Source organism: Rhinatrema bivittatum, chromosome 6 (genome assembly GCF_901001135.1).
Source record: "Rhinatrema bivittatum chromosome 6, aRhiBiv1.1, whole genome shotgun sequence".
In the NCBI taxonomy this organism is placed as follows: Eukaryota; Metazoa; Chordata; class Amphibia; order Gymnophiona; family Rhinatrematidae; genus Rhinatrema; species Rhinatrema bivittatum.
The window spans coordinates 18,192,462-18,215,731 of record NC_042620.1 but is presented as its reverse complement, the minus strand read 5'-3'; the positions used below and the strand labels follow the sequence as shown (position 1 = coordinate 18,215,731).

Sequence of the window (23,270 nt, the reverse complement as noted above, 5' to 3'; positions counted from 1 at the left end):
CCTGTTTCCAGCAGAGGCCAAACCAGGCCAAAAGAACCTGGCAAGTACTCAAACTCTCTTACCATTTCACTGTCCGTCTCACCATCTTGACCAGGTGGATGGTAGTATACTCCTATCACTATACCCTTCCCCAAGGGATTTCTACCCATAAGGATTCAATTGTACATTTAGTCTCTTGTTGGACTCTACACCATCCCGGACATAAAGCGCCATCCCACCACCAAGTTGCTCCTCTCGATCATTGCGATATAGTTTGTACCCTGGTATAGCACTATCCCATTGGTTATCCTCCTTCCATCATGTCTGAGATATGCCAATTGTCTGTCGTCATTCACTTCTATACACTCTAATTCTCCCATCTTTCTTCTTAGACTTCTGGCATTAGCATACAAATATTCAAAGTAAGTTTTTCCTTAGCATTAACAACCTGCTTTTCAGTTAACGGATTATTTGGAATCTTTTAGCTCAGGTGATTCTTTATATTTAGGTACATGGGCTACTTTTCTTATTATTGGAATCTCACTGTCGGGATGCCTTAACTCTAATGCATCATTAGTATCCTTTAAAGATACCTCTCTCCGAACCATGCGCTGCTGAGCGACTGTCGGCTTTCCCCTTTGTTCTGGTTTAAAAGCTGCTCTATCTCCTTTTTAAAGGTTAGCACCAGTAGTCTGGTTCCACCCTGGTTAAGGTGGAGCCCATCCCTTCAGAAGAGACTCCCCCTTCCCCAAAAGGTTCCCCAGTTCCTAACAAAACTGAATCTCTCTTCCCTGCACCATTGTCTCGCCCACGCATTGAGACTCCGGAGCTCTGCCTGCCTCTGGTGACCTGCGCGTGGAACAGGGAGCATTTCAGAGAATTGCCACCCTGGAGGTTCTGGATTTAAGCTTTCTACCTAAGAACCTAAATTTGACTTCCAGAACCTCCCGCCCACATTTTCCTATGTCATTGGTGGCCACATGTACCATAAAGGAGCCAGCCATTCCATTCACCATTTTTGTTGCTTTTCTAATTCCGCTATCTTTTTTTTTTTTTTTGAGATGCGGAAAGCAGACAGCACACAGTACTCAAGGTGCAATCGCAGCGTGGAGCGATAGAGAGGCATTAAAATGTTTTCAGCTTTATTCGCCATTTCTTTACAAATAATTCCAAACATTCTGCTTTTTTTTTTTTTTTTTACTGCTGCCGCACTCTGAGCTGAGCTTGTCAAAATATTGTCCACAACGTTTCCAAGATACTTTTCCCTTTTGGAACCCAGCGATTATTTAAAATTAGGGCTGCGTTTTCCCTATCTGCGTCACTTTGTACTTGTCCACGTTGAATTTCATCTGCCATTTGGATGCCCAGTTCTCCAGCCTTGCGAGGTCTTTCCTTTGCAGTTCCGCTCAGTTTTACTACTTGGAATATATATTTTTTTTTTGTCTTCTGCAAATCTGATCACTTCACTTTGATGAATAGGTTGAATAACTTCGGGTCCCAAGACAGATCGCCGGTGCACACCACAGTTCCCCTTTCTCCACTGGGAGAACTGATCATTTATTCCTACTCTTCTTTCCTGTCTTTTAACCAGTTACCAATGCATGGTTTTGTTTGTTTTTTTAGTTGTCTGAGGAGTCTTTCATGAGGGACTTTATCAAATGGCTTCTGAAAATCCAAATACTCTGACGACAGCTCACCTTTATCTGCGTGCTTATTTTATTCCCTCAAAGAATTCCATTGGCTTGAGATGTGAAAAGAAGCTGGATTTTGTGTAAACGCTGCACTTGTGTTATTGGGACGCTCTATCCACTGGAGCTCCAGAATCGTTTTGGATTTTATTTCCTGCCATCAGGAGTGATTTTTTTTTTTTTCTTTTGTGACTGTCTGGTGTGCAGAAGAGCCCCAGAGTAAAGAAAAAAATCCTAAGGACTTTGAAAAGATTGACTTCCCCTCTGTGAGGGAAGCCCAGGAGGTCATGGGGGGCCTTGCCTGATTCATAACCCTCCCCATGTGCCCAAGAGCTGACTGGGATGGGGGCTACAAATATCAATAGAAACATGCAGAGAAAACCTGAAACCACAGCAAGCCGGACTTTGTCTGTAGTGCAGCAATGTAAAAACTGAAACATCATCATTCTTCATAAAACAAAATTTAAAAACTTAAAACATCAATCATAATAGTAAACATAGTAATAAAAAGAATAAATATGTCCAAACAGCTGATGAATAGAATTAACTTATATCTGTGCAAAATTTCTACAAATTTACCACACATCTAATAATTAAACTGTCATAAGTAAATATTTTTAAAAATTTTCCAAAGCCAATAAAATATTTCAGAAACGGCAGACATCGGATAACACCCAATATTTAAAATAAATAAGGATAAAAAAAATCCCCACTCCCCCATACCTGGGAACTATTTGATTTCCAATGATCCTAAGATTGTGGACTTGGTGGTGGGGGTGAATATACATAGGCACATGTACACGCTCGCACACTCGCTCTCCTCCCCCATCCTGAAACGCAGGGGCGGCGGCAGCAGCAGCCTCCCCCTTCAGCCCGCACGGGCTGCTCCTCTTTCCTATCTAAGGCATAGGCCAGCGCTGCTCCTGCTCCTGTCAGCCGCACTGATCGCGCTGCTGCTTCCTCACCTACACAGGTCCCTGCTCCACAACTTCCTCTTTTGAGCCCACATGGGCAAGAAGAAAGAGAAATTGCCAAAGCCCTGGCACCTTTTTTTTTTGTCACCCCCCCCCCCCCCCAAATTTTGGCAGACTGTAAGCAGCTGCCTACTCTGCTTATCGCTTCCATCGGCCCTGCACTCTCTCTCCTCGCGCACCACCCAAATTGCTCCCTCAAATTCCCGCCTTTTTCCCCTGTTCCCTTTCTCTCCCCTCTTCCCCTTCCCCCCACTCGCACTCCTTTTCCCGTTGCTCTGTCACTCACTCAACTCCTTCCATCTCTTCCCTCACCCCCCCCCCCCCCCACCACCCCTACTAGGTCATCATCGTCTTGCTGCCGGCTGGGTTCGGGAGCCCCACCAATACGTCATCGGGCACCACCACGGTGTCGTCTTCTGCAGGCAGGGTGTGGGAACGCTTCCGGTCAGTCATTAGGCTCAGGCCATTGACATTTGGGTGCAAAGTCCTGCAGGGGTGATTTGAGGGCACTGGTTGCCACAAAACATTACAGCCCGAGGTGGCCAGCTCACCCTGCCAAATTAAAGAACTGCCCCTAGTCCAGGGGCTGAAGTCTGGAAGAATTGTGTGCAAGATGACTTGCTGGGAAACTCAGGCAGGGCAGCCCGAGGGGTTGGGATTGGCCTGGCTTTCTAAGGATCCGCCAGGGAAAGGAATTCTCTCTCTCTCTCCGGTGAGGGCATCAGGCCCATCCAGAAAGATTAGGGACCCTTATCCTATGGGTGCAGCATCTGACTGGGCAAGGCTTTTGAAGCCAGTGAGTTTTGCGGAAAAGAGAAGATTGTTTACCGCTTGGTTTGACTCCGGCAGCGTGAGAAGCCAGGTGAGCGCCAGTTTTTGGAGATCTGTGAACGCTCTTGAGAAGCTGCTTTTTCTGCTCCTTATGCACTTTGGATTGTTTACTGATTTTTTTTTCTGCCTCTTCTGGAGCTTGATTTCTTGGACTTTAAAATAAATTCTTCTTGCTTGGAACACAGTTGGGAGTGAGCTACGTTCTGCTCTGGTGATTCCCCTGTGCCCCGCCGGTGACTCCTGTTCCCCCGTTGCACAAATCTGCGCTCGAATCGGATGCTGCATGGAGCCGGCTAGTGCTCAGCAGACTAAACGTGGCCCCCAGTGAGAGGAGGGGTGGGGGGCAGGTGGTACATAAATAAAACTACTTGGGAGTTGTCCCAGTGGAAAAGATGTCAACAGTTGATTGCCTCAAGCTATTCTCTACCTAGGCATCCGAGCATCCTTCTGGATTATAATGACTTATCCAGGTAAATGGCCCCCGACACTCAAACTTGGCATTTTGCCAGCTAACATTTGAATTACCTGGATAAATGTTTTTGGATATCAACCTCTTAGTTTTAACTCAGGCACACGAAAGAGAAAAAAAAAAAGTAGCTGTTGGTGCTGTCAACTTATTTTAATGAACGGTGACGTCGGCTTGGGGATGGGGGGGACGGGACCCAGAATCGAATCCGTGTGCAAAGTGATGGGCTCTCTCTGGTTTTTAAGAGGCCGCGTCCATATGCAGCCCGTCGTGGATCAGAGAATCCTGACCAAGCTCCACGGATGCCAGGGGGGGGGGGGGGCGTTTCAGCCCCTCGACCATGAGCTGCTGTGCAAACACCTGCATGGGACAGGGTGAATGGGGAAAGGACAGGAGAAGGAACTTTGCTCTTTGCAGAGCACTGATAAAATAGCAGAATCTGTTCTCTCTCTCTCTCTGCCACGGGATTACTGATGTCAACAAACCAAAAATAGGACCTGGCTTCCAGAACCTTAGTCAAGGTCTTTTGATATTAAGAACATAAGAACATAAGAAAATGCCATACTGGGTCAGACCAAGGGTCCATCAAGCCCAGCATCCTGTTTCCAACAGTGGCCAATCCAGGCCATAAGAACCTGGCAAGTACCCAAAAACTAAGTCTATTCCATGTAACCATTGCTAATGGCAGTGGCTATTCTCTAATGGCAGTGGCTATTAGAGAGTGTGTGTGTGTGTGTGGTGTTGGTGTGGGGGGGATTGGCCTGGCGATTTCCTCCTACTCCTTTTGGACTTCTAGCTCAATCGGAACCGTAGCCACTGTTGGGCTACGGTGCCGTGAGCTTTTTTTTTTTCCTTCATTACTAACCAGGGATTTTTCCCCTGTGTTTTATATCCCTTCTCAACTCAGCCTGGCAGCAACGGTCCTCGGTTGGGGCCAGGTGACCAGGGATCCTTTCAGGAGCCTGCAGTAATGGGGCCCCCAAATCCGGCCACCAGGGGTTGTTGTGTTCCAAAAGTTTTTTATCAGTGATATTTCAGAACAAAAGGTGGTGAGAAAGGTTTGTCTCTTTTTTTTTTTTTTCGCATGTAACAGAAAGATCAGCCACAGAGTGGACACGCCAGATGGGAATGGTCAACAGTTTGACAACTAAGAATTAACACACACACAAAAAAGAGGAGTATCGTGGATCCGAGGCACACAAATCCAAGGAAGCAGCCCACGAGCAGGGTGGCCAGGTTTTCATGAACAAGCAATTTTTCCCAAAAAAACAAGCCCCAAAAAAGCCCAAAACACGTGAAAATGAAACAGCAATGTCTGTGAGTGGCGTAGATGACAAAGGAGCTTAACGTTTTGCATGTTGCAGAAGGTCTGCGTGATGTGCACGACTGTCACACTTACAAAATCTGCACACAGCCGTACTCTCATTGCTGACAACAGACTGAATCCCTGCTTTTAGTCCACGTTCCTCTTCCCACGCTTAGCAGGATCTTTTAGCTAGAGCAGATCAAATCCATTTAGTAGCGCAGCAGCCAATGACGGAAACAGCAGCTATGGACAGGCTCTCTTACAGAGGTGAACTGCTGCAGGGAGAAGAAATGAGAAAAAAATTAGATGAAATTAAAAGTGGTGCAGAACAAATTAAAAAACCACCAGCCCCACACACTGATTCCCCCCTCCCCACCACATCCCTGGCCCCCCACACACTGATTCCCTCTCCCCACCCCCTCCAAGCACATCCCTGGCCCCCACACTCTCATTCCCCCCTCCCAACATACTCATTCCTTCCCACCTGATACCTGGCTGTAGCCAGCTGAGTGCTACACTCCCTTCAGCATTCAGTTCTGCAGCTGCACAGAAGATTCCTTCTCTGTTGCTTGCTGCAAGGCAGTGCTGGTGCTGGGTCTGCCCCCACACGTGCTCCTGGAAAGGTTTGCAGCTCTGATTGGTTTACTGCTGCAATAATTTAGGGTGCGCCTGCTATGGACAGGCCTCATCGCAGCAGCAGCCAATCACTGCAACATCAGAGCACAGGTCCCGCCCTACAAGCCCAAAAAAACACGATTGGCAGGAAAAATAGCCCAATTAAAAGCAACCATCTGCCATTAAAAGCATCATCTGCCATTTGGATACCAATTGGGCATCCAAATGGCAGATGAAATTTAATGTGGATAAGTGCAAGGTGATGCATATAGGGAAAAATAAACCTTGCTGTAGTTACACGATGTTGGGTTCCATATTAGGTGCTACCACCCAAGAAAGAGACCTAGGCGTCATAGTGGATAACACATTGAGATCGTCGACTCAGTGTGCTGCGGCAGTCAAAAAAGCAAACAGAATGTTGGGAATTATTAGAAAGGGAATGGTGAATAAAACGGAAAATGTCATAATGCCTCTGTATCGCTCCATGGTGAGACCGCACCTTGAATACTGTGTACAATTCTGGTCGCTGCATCTCAAAAAAGATATAATTGCGATGGAGAAGGTACAGAGAAGGGCTACCAAAATGATAAGGGGAATGGAACAGCTCCCCTACGAAGAAAGACTAAAGAGGTTAGGACTTTTCAGCTTGGAGAAGAGACGGCTAAGGGGGGATATGATAGAGGTGTTTAAAATCATGAGAGGTCTAGAACGGGTAGATGTGAATCAGTTATTTACTCTTTCGGATAATAGAAAGACTAGGGGGCACTCCATGAAGTTAGCATGGGGCACATTTAAAACTAATCGGAGAAAGTTCTTTTTTACTCAACGCACAATTAAACTCTGGAATTTGTTGCCAGAGGATGTGGTTAGTGCAGTTAGTATAGCTGTGTTTAAAAAAGGATTGGATAAGTTCTTGGAGGAGAAGTCCATTACCTGCTATTAAGTTCACTTAGAGAATAGCCACTGCCATTAGCAATGGTAACATGGAATAGACTTAGTTTTTGGGTACTTGCCAGGTTCTTATGGCCTGGATTGGCCACTGTTGGAAACAGGATGCTGGGCTTGATGGACCCTTGGTCTGACCCAGTATGGCATTTTCTTATGTTCTTTTCTTAATAACTAGGAAAAGAAGCCCAATCTTGCGGGAAATAAGCGAGGTTGGCAACACTGCCCACGATGGAAGGGGGAGATGTTGATGCTCATCAAACAGGAGAGGGAGCATCTCGAGGTTATGAAAATTACAACAAGGCAGTGGCCAGTGGAATGTTAGCTTACACACAGGCTGATACAGAAAAATGAGCGGGAGAGCCGGCGAACGCACAGGCCACTCTCCCTGGGCATGCGATTCACTAAACCGAGGTATGGAAATGAGGGCCCACGGTAAAAGGAGGCGTTAGGGACAGTAGTGCGTCCCTAGCGCCTCCTTTTTGACAGAAGCGTCGGCTGTCATCAGGTTTGACAGCCGACGCTCAATTTTACCAGCGTTGGTTCTCGAACCCGCTGACAACCACAGGTTCAGAAAACGGACGCCGGCATAATTGTGTGTCCGCCTTCCAACCCGCAGGCCGCGGGCAGATTTTTAATTTTTAATTTTTTTTTTTGGGGCCTCCGACTTAATATCACTATGATATTAAGTCAGAGGGTGCACAGAAAAGAAGTTTTTTCTGCTTTTCTGTGCACTTCCCCGGTGCTGGCTGAAATTAACGCCAGCCTTTGGAAGGAGTTAATTTGTGAGAGTAAAATGTGCGGCTTGGCTGCACATTTTACTTTCTGTATCGGGCGGGAATAACTAATAGGCCCATCAGGATGCATTTGCATGTTTCGGGCGCTATTAGATTCAGGGGGTTGGCCGCGCGTTTTCGATGCGCTATTACCGCTTACTGTATAAGGAGTAAAAATAGAGCGTCAAACGCGCAGCCAAATGCGGGCTAGTGCACTTTACTATCAGCCTGATAGGTAGCAGCATCAGCAGAAGAAAAGTAAAAGTGATAATGTCTCTTTGTGGGTCACTGTTGAGACCTCTTCTGGTATATTGTGTCCAGTTCTTGAAGCCTCATCCCAAAAGCATATTGACAGGTTAGACTGCCTAGAGAAATGGTGCCGAGTCTGCTTCATAAATCCTTTGAAATGACACTTCAAGGTCTAAGCATATATACTCCTTTTTTTTTTTTTTTTGTCAGGGTGGGAGCAATATAATAGCTAAGAACATGCCATACTGGGTCAGACCAAAAGTCCATCAAGCCCAGCATCCTGTTTCCAACAGTGGCCAAACCAGGCCAAAAGAACCTGGCAAGTACCCAAAAACCAAGTCTATCCCATGCTACTGTTACTAATAAAAGCAGTGGCTGTTTTCTAAGTCAACTTAATTAATAGCAGGTAATGGACTTCTCCAAGAACTTATCCAATCCTATTTTAAACACAGCTACACTAACCACATCCTCTGGCAACAAATTCCAGAGTTTAATTGTGCGTTGAGTGAAAAAGAACTTTTTCCGATTAGTTTTAAATGTGCCACATGCTAACTTCATGGAGTGCCCCCTAGTCTTTCTATTATCCGAAAGAGTAAATAACCGATTCACATCTACCCGTTCTAGACCTCTCATGATTTTAAACACCTCTATCATATCCCCCCTCAGTCGTCTCTTCTCCAAGCTGAAAAGTCCTAACCTCTTTAGTCTTTCCTCATAGGGGAGCTGTTCCATTCCCTTGATCATTTTGGTTGCCCTTCTCTGTACCTTCTCCATCGCAACTATATCTTTTTTGAGATGCGGTGACCAGAATTGTACACAGTATTCAAGATGTGGTCTCACCATGGAGTGATATAGAGGCATTATGACACTTTCCGTTTTATTTCCATTCCCTTCCTAATAATTCCTAACATTCTGTTTGCTTTTTTGATTGCTGCAGCACACTGAGCCGATGATTTCAAAGTATTATCCACTATGATGCCTAGATCTTTTTCCTGGGTGGTAGCTCCTAATATGGAACCTAACATTGTGTAACTACAGCAAGGGTTATTTTTCCCTATATGCAACACCTTGCACTTATCCACATTAAATTTCATCTGCCATTCATATAATGCAGAAGATATCATAAATAATGCACAAGAGATCAGCATTTTGCAGAAGAATCCAGAACAAGTGGTCATAGTTTGAGGCTGTAAAGGGGGTAGACTCGGGAATAACATTAACAAATTTGTCTTCACAATGTTAGGTGTGGATATACGAAACAGCTTTGTAGGGAAGATGAGGGAGGAACAAGCAGTAACAGAGCTCAGGGGAGCGTAACATAAGAGCAGAGCCATGGGTTAGTGGTAGGGATGTCAAGGTGAAGCCTGAGGTCAAGGCAACTATGTGGTACTGCAACAGGAATGGGATATGGGCAGCTGGGGTAGGCCTTATGGAGTTTATTTGCTATCATGTTCTGTGTTTGTGTTGTTACCTCAGCCATGTGTAGTACAATCAGAAGTGGGCTAACTCTGCAGCCACATACAGCCAGAAAATTTGCTATAAATATTTCTTTATAATAAAGATAAGATAACACAAAGATTTATTTCAGCCTTTCATGTTATGAATGTGTTGGTGCATGTTTTTTTTGTTTTTCTTCTCATTGGAGGGTGGTGGGATGCCATGGAATCTAGACCCCGGCGTATACTAGAGGAAGGTATTTGACGTGCAGACTTCTCTTTCCCTTCTTCTTTGGACAGAAAACGTTGAAGATGTTTCAGACGGAATTCTGGTGGAAAACCAGGTGGCCGGGGAGGCTGGCACGGCTGCTGGAGGAGCAGGGGGACGCAAGTCTCCCGCAGGTGGTAGCATGAAGGTGATGGCTGTCAACCGAGACAGAGTCAACGAGCAGCAGCGGCAGATGATCAAAGGTGGCAAACACCTCCTTGAAGATCCCAAAAAGATACGTCCATCAGCTAGGGTCAGTGAATTTATCCCTTCTGAGAGGCGCTGGATTAACAGTGCTGCAAACTGATGCCATAGTTTCATAATTGGTTGGGTTAAAAAAAAAATAGCCATAGATTCATAAAATCCAGCCTTTTCTGATTGGCTACCAACCCTGTCTAGGTGGTAATGCCCTAGAAAGTGAAGGAAGCGTTGCATCTGTAGCCAGTTCTACCCCGAAATATGTCAATCATCTTAAGTCCCTAGATCAGGGGTCTCAAAAATGTAGCCTGCCTATAATGCTCTTTTTTTTAATTGATCACCTGCCGCATGCAGGGTTGGCCCATTTTGGAGGGAGAAGGTACTTGGAGGGTGAGAAGGGACCGCAGCCAACCCACAGGGTCATCAAAATGCGTTAGGGCCCTAACGCCAGCAATAAGGCTAGAATGCATGCATTATTTATCGCAGTGTGTACTGCAAAATGTGTTCAGGTGGGCGGATTATGGGCAGAGTAAATGAAAATGAGATGTGGTAATGCTGCTTGCGGTGGTAGTGGAGGAGGGGGGGGGGAGAGAGTGAGAGAGAGAGCCTCTGGGGTGGCACACATTAGTCAATTATTTATATCACTGTTGGAGGGTCCAGCTGGTAACTCGAGGTGAGGTTTTGCTGGTGGTCTAGGGCTTGGGGGCCAGTTTTGCATACACAGTCGGAGGTACGAACAGCACAGTACACATCAGTGAAGATTTCTTGTGATTTGGAGTGAGGAAAGGGACGCAAAGATGAGATTTGTACATTGTTCTGTCAGCGTAGTTTGATGCACACTCTACCTAGCTGCTATCAAGCTAGGGTGAGAGAACATTGCAGAAATCTCATCTTTGCGTCCCTTTCCTCACTCCAAATCATAAGAAATCTTCACTGATGTGTACTGTGCTGTTCGTACCTCCGACTGTGCATGCAAAACTGTCCCCCAAACCCTAGACCACCACCAAAGCCTCACTTTGAGTTGCTAGCTAATCCTCCAACAGTGATATAAATAGTTTCTCTCTCACTCTTCACTCTCTCACCAGGAGCAGCCTCAAATGTGATAAAACCTGTCCGGGCAGTAACGCAGAGTGAGATTAAAAAGCCTTTTCCAGCCAGCGGCGGATTCCCGATGAAGACCGACCCGGGAATTCGCCGCCCAGGCCAGCCCGGGAGATACCACGTGGTCTGCCGAGGGCGGCTCTGTCACGGCCACGCTCGGCAGACCACGTGACTAGCGTGACCGGCCCACCGGGGGATGCCCGATAGGCCAATCCGCCCCTGTTTCCAGCCCAAGGCACACCTGTGTTAACAAAACTGTTGGGTGGCACCCCAGCCTCCATGGAGAGGATTCATACACCCAAAATAAGAGCTAAGAGAGCGCTGCAATTCCCACCAGGCTGTATTCCAAATTTTAAAACAAAGGGGGGGGGGGGGGGGGGGAGAGGGCAGAGATGCATATGAACTCCTCACGGGGTGGGCCAATTCCTTCTTATATACATTGCAGGGGAAGGGAGAAATTGGTGTGATGCAGGCAGCCAGAGCTCCTTCACTGCTACTGCTCGCAGCAGTCAGGATAAGTCACATCCCGTGCTCAGTGCATGCTCTGCGTTGCTCAGTCTGAAAGGGGGGGAGGGGAGGGGATGTGAATATTTTAATAAATGGGAAGGGTTGGGGGCAGGTCCCTGTTTGCTTTGTTTGTTTTTGGGGGTTTTTTTTTAAACAACTAAATGAAAGTAAAATAAACAATGCTTGGTGGTGGTGCTGGACCCCGAAATGGCTCACTTCCAAAACAATAAGGTAAACAAAACCTTTTGTGTGTGTGTGTGTGTGTGTTTGTGTGTGCGCGCGCGTGTGTGTGTGTGTGTGTGCTTGCTCCTAGCTGAAAAGCTTGGGCACGGTGTTTCAAAGGCCGTATTCTTGTAAGGCATACGGCTGACTGCTGAATTTCTGGGTTTGGAGATTAACGAGAACATTTAAAGCTGCAATCATGCTATTTTTTTTTTTTTTAGATAATTTAATGGGCAGTCAGAACAAAGTTAAGAAAAAAAAAAAAGTTAAGTAATCCTAAGTGTGTCTCTCTTCCCTCCCACCTACCCACTGCTAAGCAGATTCTTTGATTTCTAGACTCTGACCCCAATTTAAGAGGTCATGAGACATTTTCACGCTAAAAATCAATCCAGGGATTTATCTAAAACAGGGGGAGTAAACCCGCCTTATCAACAGATTAATTCACCCCTTGCAGGCCTTTGTCACATTGATATTGAACATACTATGTAAATTTAAAGAACTTTAGTTTACACATCCCTGCTCTCTTAGCAACCTAAAATAACTAAGAACACAACAATATATAAAGATGCAGACAGCAGTCCAACGGTGAGAGAGGGTTTTAGATTTGTAAGGAACCGGGGAACATTCTGAGGGAGGGGGAGGGGCCTTTTCCGACGGGATGAGCTTCATCTTAACCAGGGTGGAACCCGGCTGCCGGCTCTAACCTTTAAAAAGGAGAGAGAGACAGAGAGCAGCTTTTAAAGTAAATCATGAGGGGAAAGCCGACCGTCGCTCGGCAGCGCATGGTTCGGAGGGAGGTATCTTCAGAAGAATACTAAAATAACAGGGGAGTTAAGGCATCCCAAAAGTGAAGTTCCAATAAAAGCATAGAATAGTAAAAGAACAGATTGAGTTAAGATTCCACATTATCCCTGTCAACTGCTGAGAAAGTTGAATATACAAATAAAAATGTACCTTGAAATGTCTGTATGCTAATGCCAGAGAGGTTTAGAAAATAAGAAGGTAGAGTTAGAATTTATAGCACTGGATGAAGAGGTAGATCTAATTGGCCTCTCGAAGACCTGGTGGAAGGTGGATGATCAATGGGACAGTTAAGTATATAAGGGTATAAATTATAATGCAATGATAGGATGGATCAACTTGCTGGGACTGGGGAGTGATGCTTTATTTTAGGGATGGCATAGAATCCAACAGGATAAAGATCCTGCAGGAGACTAAGGGGCCAATGAGCCGAGAGCACTGTTTAACCCGTGGTTGGATGCAGGTTTTGGACGCGCGCCCACAAACTCTTATTCTATAAGGGGATTAGCACGTCCAAAACATGCATCCAGTCCCCTGCGAAGCTAATAACGCTCATCACATGCAAATGATTGAAAAAGAAAATGTGTGCCCGCCGCGCACATTTTTACCCTCAGAAATTAACGCCTGCCAAGAGCAGGCGTTAATTTCTGAGCAGCCCAAAAAGTGTACGGCAAAGCAGTATTTCAGGGCAATTGAATCTCCCGTTAGCATTTCATCATTCATCTGTTCTTTTCGGCCAGGTGGACGGTAGTATACCCCACCGCTATACTTTTTCCCCATCACACATGGAATTTCCACCCATAAAGATCTGACTGCATTTAGGGGCTGATCCAATAAATCTGTGTGGGAAAACGGGTGCTCAGCGCTGCCCAGCCACCTCTCCTGGGCACGTGATCGAATATTTAAATGAGGGGTCGCACTGCCAAGGAGGAGCTAGGGAAAAATATGCGACCCCTAGTACCTCCTTGGCAGCGGGCGCCCAGGAGAGGAGGCTATGAGCGGGTTAGGAAAACGGACGCAGGTGCAGCCTGATGTAAACTCTCTTTACCATTGTAGCTGCACCTTTGAGTTTTTTTTCTCATTATTTTCATTTTTCCAAGTCTCCCTTTTGAAAGTTAAATACTAGAGCTGTATAGCTACTTAATATCCTCCCGCCAACTCAAATATCACATTTACCCACATTTACATTAAAATATATCTGAAGCAGCAAGCCTGTGAAGGAAGGGAGTCTGTTGGACCGTTAGATGATCGAGGGGATAAAGGGGCACTTAGAGAAGACAAGGCCATAGCAGAAAGATTAAATGATCTCTTTGCTTGATGTTTACTGGAGAATGTGGGGGGGGAAATACCTGTGCCAGAAACGGTACTATTTAATGGTGGTGGACCTGGATGATGCAGTAGCGCGCAGATTGACAAAATAAAGAGTAGCAAAAGGCCTGGACCCAGATTATTTACACCCCCTGAGTTCCGAAAGAACACAAACAAACATGAAATTGCAGATCTATTACTAGTAATTTAAAACCTATCATTAAAATTGTCTCTTGTACCTGAAAATTGGAGGGTGGTTGTTATGACTCTGATCTTTAAAAAGGTTCATTGGATCAACCTAGAGCCCTAATATCAGAGTCGGGGAAAAATCTCAGAAACTATTCTAAAGAACAAAATCACAGAACATGAAGAAAGACGAGGTTTAATAGGACACATCCAACATGGATTTATCAAAGTCTTGCCTCACCAATTTGTTACATTTTTTTGAAGAGATTAATAACATATGGATAATGAAAATTTAGTGGATATGGTATATTTGGATTTTCAGAAGGTGTTTGACAAAGTCCCTCATGAGAGGCTTCTAAGAAAACTAAAATGTCATGGGATAGGAGGCGATGTCCTTTTTTTACAAGCTGGTTAAAAGACAGGAAACAGAGAATAGGATTAAATGGTCAATTTTCTCAGTGGAAAAGGGTAAACAGTGGAGTGCCTCAGGGATCTGTACTTGGACCGGTGCTTTTCAATATATTTATAAATGATCTGGAAAGGAATATGAGTGAGGTGATCAAATTTGCAGATGATACAAAATTATTCAGAGTAGTTAAATCACAAGCAGATTGTGAGAAATTCCAGGAGCACCATGGGAAACTGGAAGATTGGGCATCCAAATGGCAGATGAAATTTAACATGGACAAGTGCAAAGTGATGGACATAGGGATAAGTAACCCATACTGTACTTACATGATAGGTTTCATATTAGGAATTACAATCCAGGAAAAGGATCTAGGCATCATGGACAATATTTTCAAGTCCTCAGCTCAATGTGTGGCGGCAGTCAAAAAAACAAACAGAATGTTAGGAATTAGGAAACGAATGGAGAATCAAATGGAGAATGCCATAATACCTTTATTATTGCTCAATGGTGAAACTGCACCCAAAATTCTGTGTGAATTTCTGGTCGCTGCATTTAAAAAAAAATATAGGTGAACTGGAAAAGGTATAGAGAAGGAAGACCAAAATGATAAAGGGGATGGAAATGCTCCTCTGAGGAAAGAACATAAGAACATGCCATACTGGGTCAGACCAAGGGTCCTTCAAGCCCAGCATCCTGTTTCCAACAGTGGCCAATCCAGGCCATAAGAACCTGGCAAGTACCCAAAAATTAAGCCTATTCCATGTAACCATTGCTAATAGCAGTGGCTATTTTCTAAGTCAACTTAATTAATAGCAGGTAATGGACTTCTCCTCCAAGAACTTATCCAATCCTATTTTAAACACAGCTACACTAACTGCACTAACCACATCCTCTGGCAACAAATTCCAGAGTTTAATTGTGCGATGAGTGAAAAATAACTTTTTCCGATTAGTTTTAAATGTGCCCCATGCTAACTTCATGGAGTGCCCCCTAGTCTTTCTATTATCCGAAAGTGTAAATAACCGATTCACATCTACCCGTTCTAGACCTCTCATGATTTTAAACACCTCTATCATATCCCCCCTCAGTCGTCTCTTCTCCAAGCTGAAAAGTCCTAACCTCTTTAGTCTTTCCTCATAGGGGAGTTGTTCCATTCCCCTTATCATTTTGGTAGCCCTTCTCTGTACCTTCTCCATCGCAATTATATCTCTTTTGAGATGCGGCGACCAGAATTGTACACAGTTTTCAAAGTGCGGTCTCACCATGGAGCGATACAGAGGCATTATGACATTTTCTGTTTTATTCACCATTCCCTTTCTAATAATTCCCAACATTCTGTTTGCTTTTTTGACTGCCGCAGCACACTGAACCGACGATTTCAATGTGTTATCCACTATGACGCCTAGATCTCTTTCTTGGGTAGTAGCACCTAATATGGAACCTAACATTGTGAAACTATGGCATGGGTTATTTTTCCCTATATGCATCACCTTGCACTTATCATCTGCCATTTTGATGCCCAATTTTCCAGTCTCACAAGGTCTTCCTGCAATTTATCACAGTCTGCTTGTGATTTAACTACTCTGAACAATTTTGTATCATCTGCAAATTTGATTACCTCACTCATCATATTTCTTTCCAGATCATTTACAAATATATTGAAAATTAAGGGTCCTAATACAGATCCCCGAGGCACTCCACTATCCACTCCCTTCCACTGAGAAAATTGTCCATTTAATCCTACTCTCTATTTCCTGTCTTTTAGCCAGTTTGTAATCCACGAAAGGACATCACCACCTATCCCATGGCTAGAGGTAAGAGCTGTTCAGCTTGGAAATGATGGCTGAGGAGGGGGAGATATGATGGGGGGTCTATAAAATCATGAGTGGAATAGAATGGGTAAAAGTGAATCAGTTATTTATTCTCTCAAATATAAAAATTAGGGGGCACTCCATGAAGATAGTAAATTGCACATTTAAAACAAATCAGAGAAAAAAAAATATTTTTTTTTTGCTCAGTGCACAGTTAAGCTCTGAAATTTTTTGCCAGAGGATGTGATAAAGGCAGCTAGCAGAGCTGGGTTTAAAAAAGATTTGGACCAGTTCTTGGAGTAGTCCATAAACTGTTAACCAGATAGACTTGGGGGAAAAGCCACCACCCAAGCAACTTAGCTGATAGCTGCGGGAATTTGTGGATCAAGAATTTCCCTGTAGAACGGGGTCTTCCATCTTGCTGTTCTAGGTCACTTCTTGGGAGTGAGAAGCAGGAAGCTTTTTCCTCCGGGAGCGGCAGTCTTGTACATGCATTGTTCTGCGTAAGTGAAGAGTGTTTAGGGGTACTTGCTAATCACAGAGGGGGACAGGAAGTGCAAAAAAAAGAAGCCACTTAAAGCAACTTTATTTAAAGCAGCAAATTTTAAAAGTAGGAATTTTCAAAAGTCAGCCAGATGAAAGGACCCTCTGAAAATTGCCCCCTCTGTATATAGGTAAAAGTTTTGCATGGGGGAATCCAACCATATGTGTACTTTTATCCAAGGGGAAAAGTAGGAAGCATCCAGGGAGGCAACAGCACATGTGGTTTGGATTTTTCACAACTTATGTGCATGGTTTTTCTGTGAAAAGGCCCCGACCTCTGCGATGGGCAGCTGGAATAGACTTCCAGCGGAGGTGATAGATGCCAGCAAGCTTGCCTGGGACGGACAGAGAGGAAACTAAGGCGCATATGGGGGGGGAGTCTGCGCTTTGCAGCAATTCAAAAAAGACCAGGGGAAGGAGAATTCTTTTCTTGCTCTCTTGTTTTATCATCTTTTTTGTTGAATCTTTCTCCTTCTCGCTTTTCATGTCTGCCATTATATTCGTTGTTTGTTTTTTATTTTTTTTATTTTTTTACACTCTATCTTCCCATTCCCTGCTGCTACCTCTTTTCCTCTCCCCCAGTTCCTCCTTATCTCACCAGTCCCATCTCTCTGTCTGTCTCTTTGCTTTCTGGCTCCCTCAGCTCTTGGGCATGGAAGGGGAATATTCCTGGCTATCCTCCCTGGATGCAGGTCACCAGCCCTCTCTCTCTCCTGCCCCTCCTTCCTGGGCTGGCCTGACGGCCTCTCTCTCTGCCCTCCAGCTGCACATTCGGTGACGTGGTCATCTTTTCCTGCCCTCTGGTGCCCTCTGGTGGCTGGAGGGATGACAGTCGGTATAACACCAGCCTGTGATCACACTGGGGAAGGGGAAACCAAGATTTGTTGTATTGCTGTACAGTTAAGATTTCACCTAGTAATGCTATTTTGTCAAAACTTGTGAGTTTTTAGTTCCTGTGTCCAGTCATCCAGTATATCTGACCCAGAGTAAGCAGCGAGAGACAGGAAGGCATGGTTTTGAAGCTAGGCAGAGAAACTGGGTTTTTATAAGGGCCTCTGTCACTGCTAGGGTGACGAGTTTATGGAATCTCCTATTTGCTAAGGGGCCATATGGATGCACTGTTGGGAGGAGAGTGAGACCTCGTGGACAGGAGGTATATAAAAGCTACCACGCTAGCAGATGCCTCCGGATGTCAGTCTGCTGCTCTTGCTTGTGATCCATTCCCCTTTTCTCCTTTCTTTTTTTTTTTTTATCATTTGTTTCTTAAGTGCTTTATCATTTGTTTCTTAAGTGCTTTACATTGTTATGGAATAAAACTTGTGCACTATCTTTTCTGCCCACAGCCACTGTTTTCTGTTTTGTTTTTTTGTCATTTCCCGTCTTCAGTTTATTCTTCAGCCTTCTGTGATGTATTCATCTCGCCTGCATTGGGGGGTGGCTCTGATAATCCGGCTCTTCAGCTGTCCGTGCTGTGTTCATTTGCTTTGTGTATCAGTGTGACACCTGCATGGGGGCTCATTGAGCTGCGAGCTGATGCACAGCAATGCCTAATATCAGAGAACCAGGAGGGGGAAGAGCCGCATAAGTAGCATCTCAGCAGTAAAACAGAAGTCTGAGTGAAAGTGTTGGAGGGGGAGAGAGGAAGCAGGGCCTTCATTTGCAAGTAGCTGGTTTATTTTTTTCTTTCCTATTTGTATAGCCCCCTCCCTGCCCATCTCACCCAGCCCCCAGTCATTGCATTGACAACAGTCCTCAGCCGGGGGCCGTGCAGCAGGGCCTCCTTCAGGAAACCTGCCATCGTGAGCCCTAAATCTAGCAACTAGACACAATGACAGACACCCCCCCACACACACACACACACAACCCAGGGGCTGTGAAGGCTGCCTCCACGGTCATCCTGGAGTGGATGATCCGACCCTGAAAAAACAGACCCGGCTTCCTCCACATGACGATGCACAGCTCGGTCACCTTGCCGGGGGGGCCCAGTTCTGAAAGTGATATCTTTAATGGCTTTGTTTAACTGCAGTTGAATTTCTAGACGTTTCCTGGCATCGCTTCTTTAGTTAATGGGTCTGATGAGGCAGTCGGTGCTGCGCCGGTTTGTTTGTTTGCCACACACAAGACAGTTAAATCCAATGGCTATAGATTATGGCCCCGTGATGCCCATGACCTCTGGCATTCCTTTGCTTAAAAGAGGCAGCATATTTACTGACCTTGCTGACCTGGAAGCTTCGTTGATCAGATGTACCCTTTCTCTCACCCCCCCCCCCCCCTCTCCCCTTGCAGACTCCGTGTCAGAAGCAACTGGATCAGGTCCTGGAGCGTATCTCTAAAATGCATCTGCCTGATGAGCGGGGTCCCCTGGAGCATCTGTACTCGCTGCACATCCCCAACTGCGATAAGAGCGGCTTCTTCAATCTGAAGCAGGTAGATGCGAGGGGGGAGGGGAAGAGGAGGGGGAGGGGGGGGAGTAGGGTCACGTCAAGCGCTGTAACCACAACAGACTTTATACTGGTCCTAGAGCTTCAAAGACTACCGTTGCAAACTCTATGAGATTGGCAGTGGATGCTGTTGTAACCGGGGGTTAAAATTTAGATCGATTCACGGTTGCTGGATCGTTGTACCATCCCTTAAAAAGGGAACAAATGTCGTTGCAGTTTCTGTGGTAGGAGGTTCGCGCTGCAGCGCCATACAGAGACACAAGGAGTGAGGCAGTGTAGAGTGGCCGTTGCTGGATGTTGGGGTGCAAGGTGGGAAGAGGAGTCATTGACTGGCTACTGTGATGCCCTTAGAATTGTAAAGTTGAGTAAATGAGTCAAACATTTAATACTTAGTATCAGAGGAGAGAGAGCTCCAAAACTGAGAAAATGTGTGCTTTGTAGAAACTGGTAATTCAATGGGTAACTTACATCATTCTGTCTGCATGTCCACAAACACATATATAGTAGCATAGTGAGGATGGCAGAATTGGACCAAATGGTTCATCCAGTCTGCTCAGCAATCTTCTTGTGGTAGTATCTGCCGCTCCTTGCAAGTTATCCCCATGTTTCTCTTTAAGGGTAGCAACTGCTGCTCTGTGCAATTATCCCCTAGCCTTATGATAAGGGTAGTAATATTTAAAATCAAAATCAAGCAACTGTCATACCCATAAAAAAAAAATTACTCCTAACAACATTTTTACTGGGAGAGGAACGTTCTTGAAAATTGAGACAATGCTGCATGACATGCTGTGCTTATGGACTTGGCCATAGAAGTAGTCGTGTTGAGGAAGTTGGTACAAATTAAGGATGTTGCCTCAGTATGAGCGTTGGCTACGTTAGTATTACGTATTATGTTCTTGCACTGTGCATCATGGTATCATGCATCGGAAGAATAGATGTGCTGTGTAGTCGATGCATCAAGAATGAATTCCTTCAGCACAATTCTTCCTTATTATAAGGAGGACAAATAGATGTGTACCCTGGACCTAAGAGATTCATATACTCACATACCCATCCATCTGTCTCATTGGCGCTATCTTTGCTTTAAAGTGGATTCTTCCCAATACCAATACAGAATACAACTGTTTGGCCTATCACCAGCTCAGAGAGTGGTAGCAGCTCATCCATGTCGTCGGAGAATACAACTTTCCCTATATTTGGATGACTGGATAATCACTGCAAGTTCTCAAAAGGAAGTACTCCATTCCCTGCACAGGACAAGTTTTCTTTTACAGTGATTGGGCTTCCTAGTCAACTTCGAGAAATCAAGTCTAGTTCCCACTCAGAGGCTCAAATTAATAGGAGTGTGGATAGACTCATTACAGGAGACAGCATTCCTACCTTCTGAAAAAGCAAACTCTACAAAATGACTCTCTTCTCTGCACTCAACAGCCAGAGTACTGCTGGTGGACTTAGGACATATGGCGGGAGTCATCCATCTGGTCCCACCTCCATATCCATTACCTTCAATGGGATCAGCTAATTTAACCCACTATCGACTGTGGTACAGATCACAGAGAACATGAGTCAAGAGTTGCAGTTGTGGTTACGTTCCCGGTTCTCAAAGAAGGAGCTTCTCTTTGAGCACTCCCTCATCAAGTAACACTGGTGACACATGTCTCCACCAACGGATGGGGGGCTCACACAGGATCCTTTAAGTTGGGCACTTGGTCTCTCGAAGAAAGTCAGTTTCTGCGGTGTCTTCGCATTTGAAACAACCACTACCATCCGCATCGTCGGCTCTTCTCCAAAGACTCTGGGACTTGCATAATTTCTCCTATCTAACCGCAGTGCGTGAGGACAAGATAGCCATTCATGTACTTATTTGAGAGCCCTTTTTGCGGTGGTCAAATTTGCATCTTTAACTGGACTTATGAGGACTCCAGCTTCCTTTTTTGGCACCTACTGGGCTACCATGGCGACACAAGCCCTTTATTTTTGTTTGGTTTTCAAGGTGTAGACTCAGTGGTCAGAGGGGTGGTGAGGGCGGGGGGTTTAAAGGTACAAGAGAGTGTAACCTAAACAGTTGGATGTTGTAAAGAAACTGGTTTATCATGTTCTTTATCAGAGATGTTTGGTAACACTAATAAAAAATGTAAATATCAAAAAAAGAAAGTCAGTTTCACATCAACATACTAGAATTAAGAGCAATAAGATATGCGCTCTCAATGTTCTTGCACCTCATTCAGGCAAGACACATTCTGATTCAGACTGAAACCAAGTCTCCATGTTTTATGTCAACAAACAAGCAGACATAGGGTTAAGGCCTCTCTGCCAGGAAGCACTGAAGATTTGGGATTGGGAAACCAAGAATCGGGCACTTCTACAAGCTTACCTATCTGCCACGGATCTCCAGCATGCTTCAGCAGAGTGTTTCATCCACAAGAGTTGTTACAGCAGTCAGTAGAAGACAGACTCTTCAGCTTATGGGGTTTGCCAACAGTGTATCTGTTTGCGTCAGAGCAAAACAAACTAAATCAGTTCTGTTCAGGACGCTTTCCTGCTTGACTGGGGAGCAAGCCTTATGTACGCTTTTCCACACATACTGTTGATCACTAAAACAATGCAGAAGCTTCTCCGGGATTGTGCTCATCTGATCCTCATAGCTCCAGCATGGCCCAGATAGATATGGTTTGCATATCTAGGTTCAACTCTCCAACAGTCCTCTCATACATCTAGGGATGGACTCCACATTATTAATTCAAGACGACTGGACACTTTATCCTCCCAGCCCTGAACCTTAACAGCTCGGATGTTGAGCGATCTGCCTAAGGAACTACTAGTCATACTAGTCTTGTCAAAAAAGCCATCAATTAGAAGAAATTCTGCCTTCAAATGGAATAAATACTACAAATGGTGCCATCAGAACATTTTCAACCCATTCTCTTGGGAACCTTTGCTAAATTACTTACTCCGCCTTTCTAATTCAGGTGTTGGCATGTCTTTAGTGCATGTACATCTTTGGACATAGTGGCATACCATGTTCTGGTGGACAGTAAGCCACTTTCTACTTATTCAGTAATATTTAAATTCATGAAGGGGTTATAGCATGTCAAACATCTGGTGCAGAAACCACTGGTTCCATGGCATTTGAATATTGTGCTTTCTCAACCCATGAAGCTTCCTTTTGATCCATTAAAGTTAGCTTTGCTTAAGCTCTTGACATGAAAAGTACTGTTCCTGGTAGCAGAGACATCAGCTAGAAAAGTCAGCAAACCCAAGCACTTGTTTACTATCCACCATACATGAAATTCTTCCACAAAACAGTGGACCTCTCTATTCACCCAAAGTTTCAGCTAGAGGCCATCTCAGCTTTTCATATTAATTAATTAATCCATCATATTACTTATCTTCTTTTCAATACCTCATGCCCATGAAAGAGAGAAAACCCTTGATACCTTGGACTGCAAAAGAACTTTGGCATATTACAAGAAGAAAACTCAGCCACGTCATCAATCTTCTCAGTTGTTTTTGCCATACAACCCTAACAGATTGGCATGCCGGTCGTCAAGCATATAATTTCCAACTGGATAGCAGAATGCATTCAACACTACTACACCTTAGATTTACAGATCACAGACTATGGCCTCTTCATTCGCTCATCATGAGAAGTGCCCCTCAAAGATGTCTGCAAAGCTGCAACCTGGTCATCTGCTCACCTCTTTACATCCCATTATTGTCTCAACAATCTGTTAAGGACTGACAGTAAATTCGGACAGGCAGTTTTGCTAATCGGTTCTTGCAATAGTCTCCTCTCCATGGTGGGCTCTGAGTTGCTTTCTCAGTAAACATATTGCTGAAACCCTTTGCTTGGGACTCCCCATGTGTAATGGCTAATTGCTTATTGATGGAAACACTAACTTTGCGTACCATAAACTGATGAGTTTTCTGTAGATAAGATGAAGTAGCCATGGAACACTCACCTGATTCCCTAGATTTAGCTCTGATATAGACTAAGGAGGTTCATGAGGTAACACCTGTGTGAGAATTCCTGAACATGCTCAATAGAGCTCAAAGCTCTACTAACTAAGACAAGTCCATTTGGTGCCATTGGATGATGTCACCTACCTGTAATGGTTAATTCATCCTGCTATCTATGGAAATCACCATTTATGGAAAGTAAACTTGCTTTATTTTCTGATTGCTCTCATATTACTCCTCTCTCTCACAC

The 23,270-nt window shown here is 44.8% G+C and overlaps 1 protein-coding gene across 1 annotated transcript in view; it reads left to right on the top strand.

Moving 5' to 3' along the window:
* Positions 1-23,270, top strand: part of IGFBP2 (insulin like growth factor binding protein 2) — a 131,834-nt gene that overhangs the window by 89,967 nt on the left and 18,597 nt on the right. The window contains exons 2-3 of the mRNA XM_029605113.1: positions 9,566-9,786; positions 18,906-19,046. Of these exons, the coding sequence (XP_029460973.1) occupies positions 9,566-9,786; positions 18,906-19,046 (362 nt within the window). The remainder of the gene's footprint in view (positions 1-9,565; positions 9,787-18,905; positions 19,047-23,270) is intronic.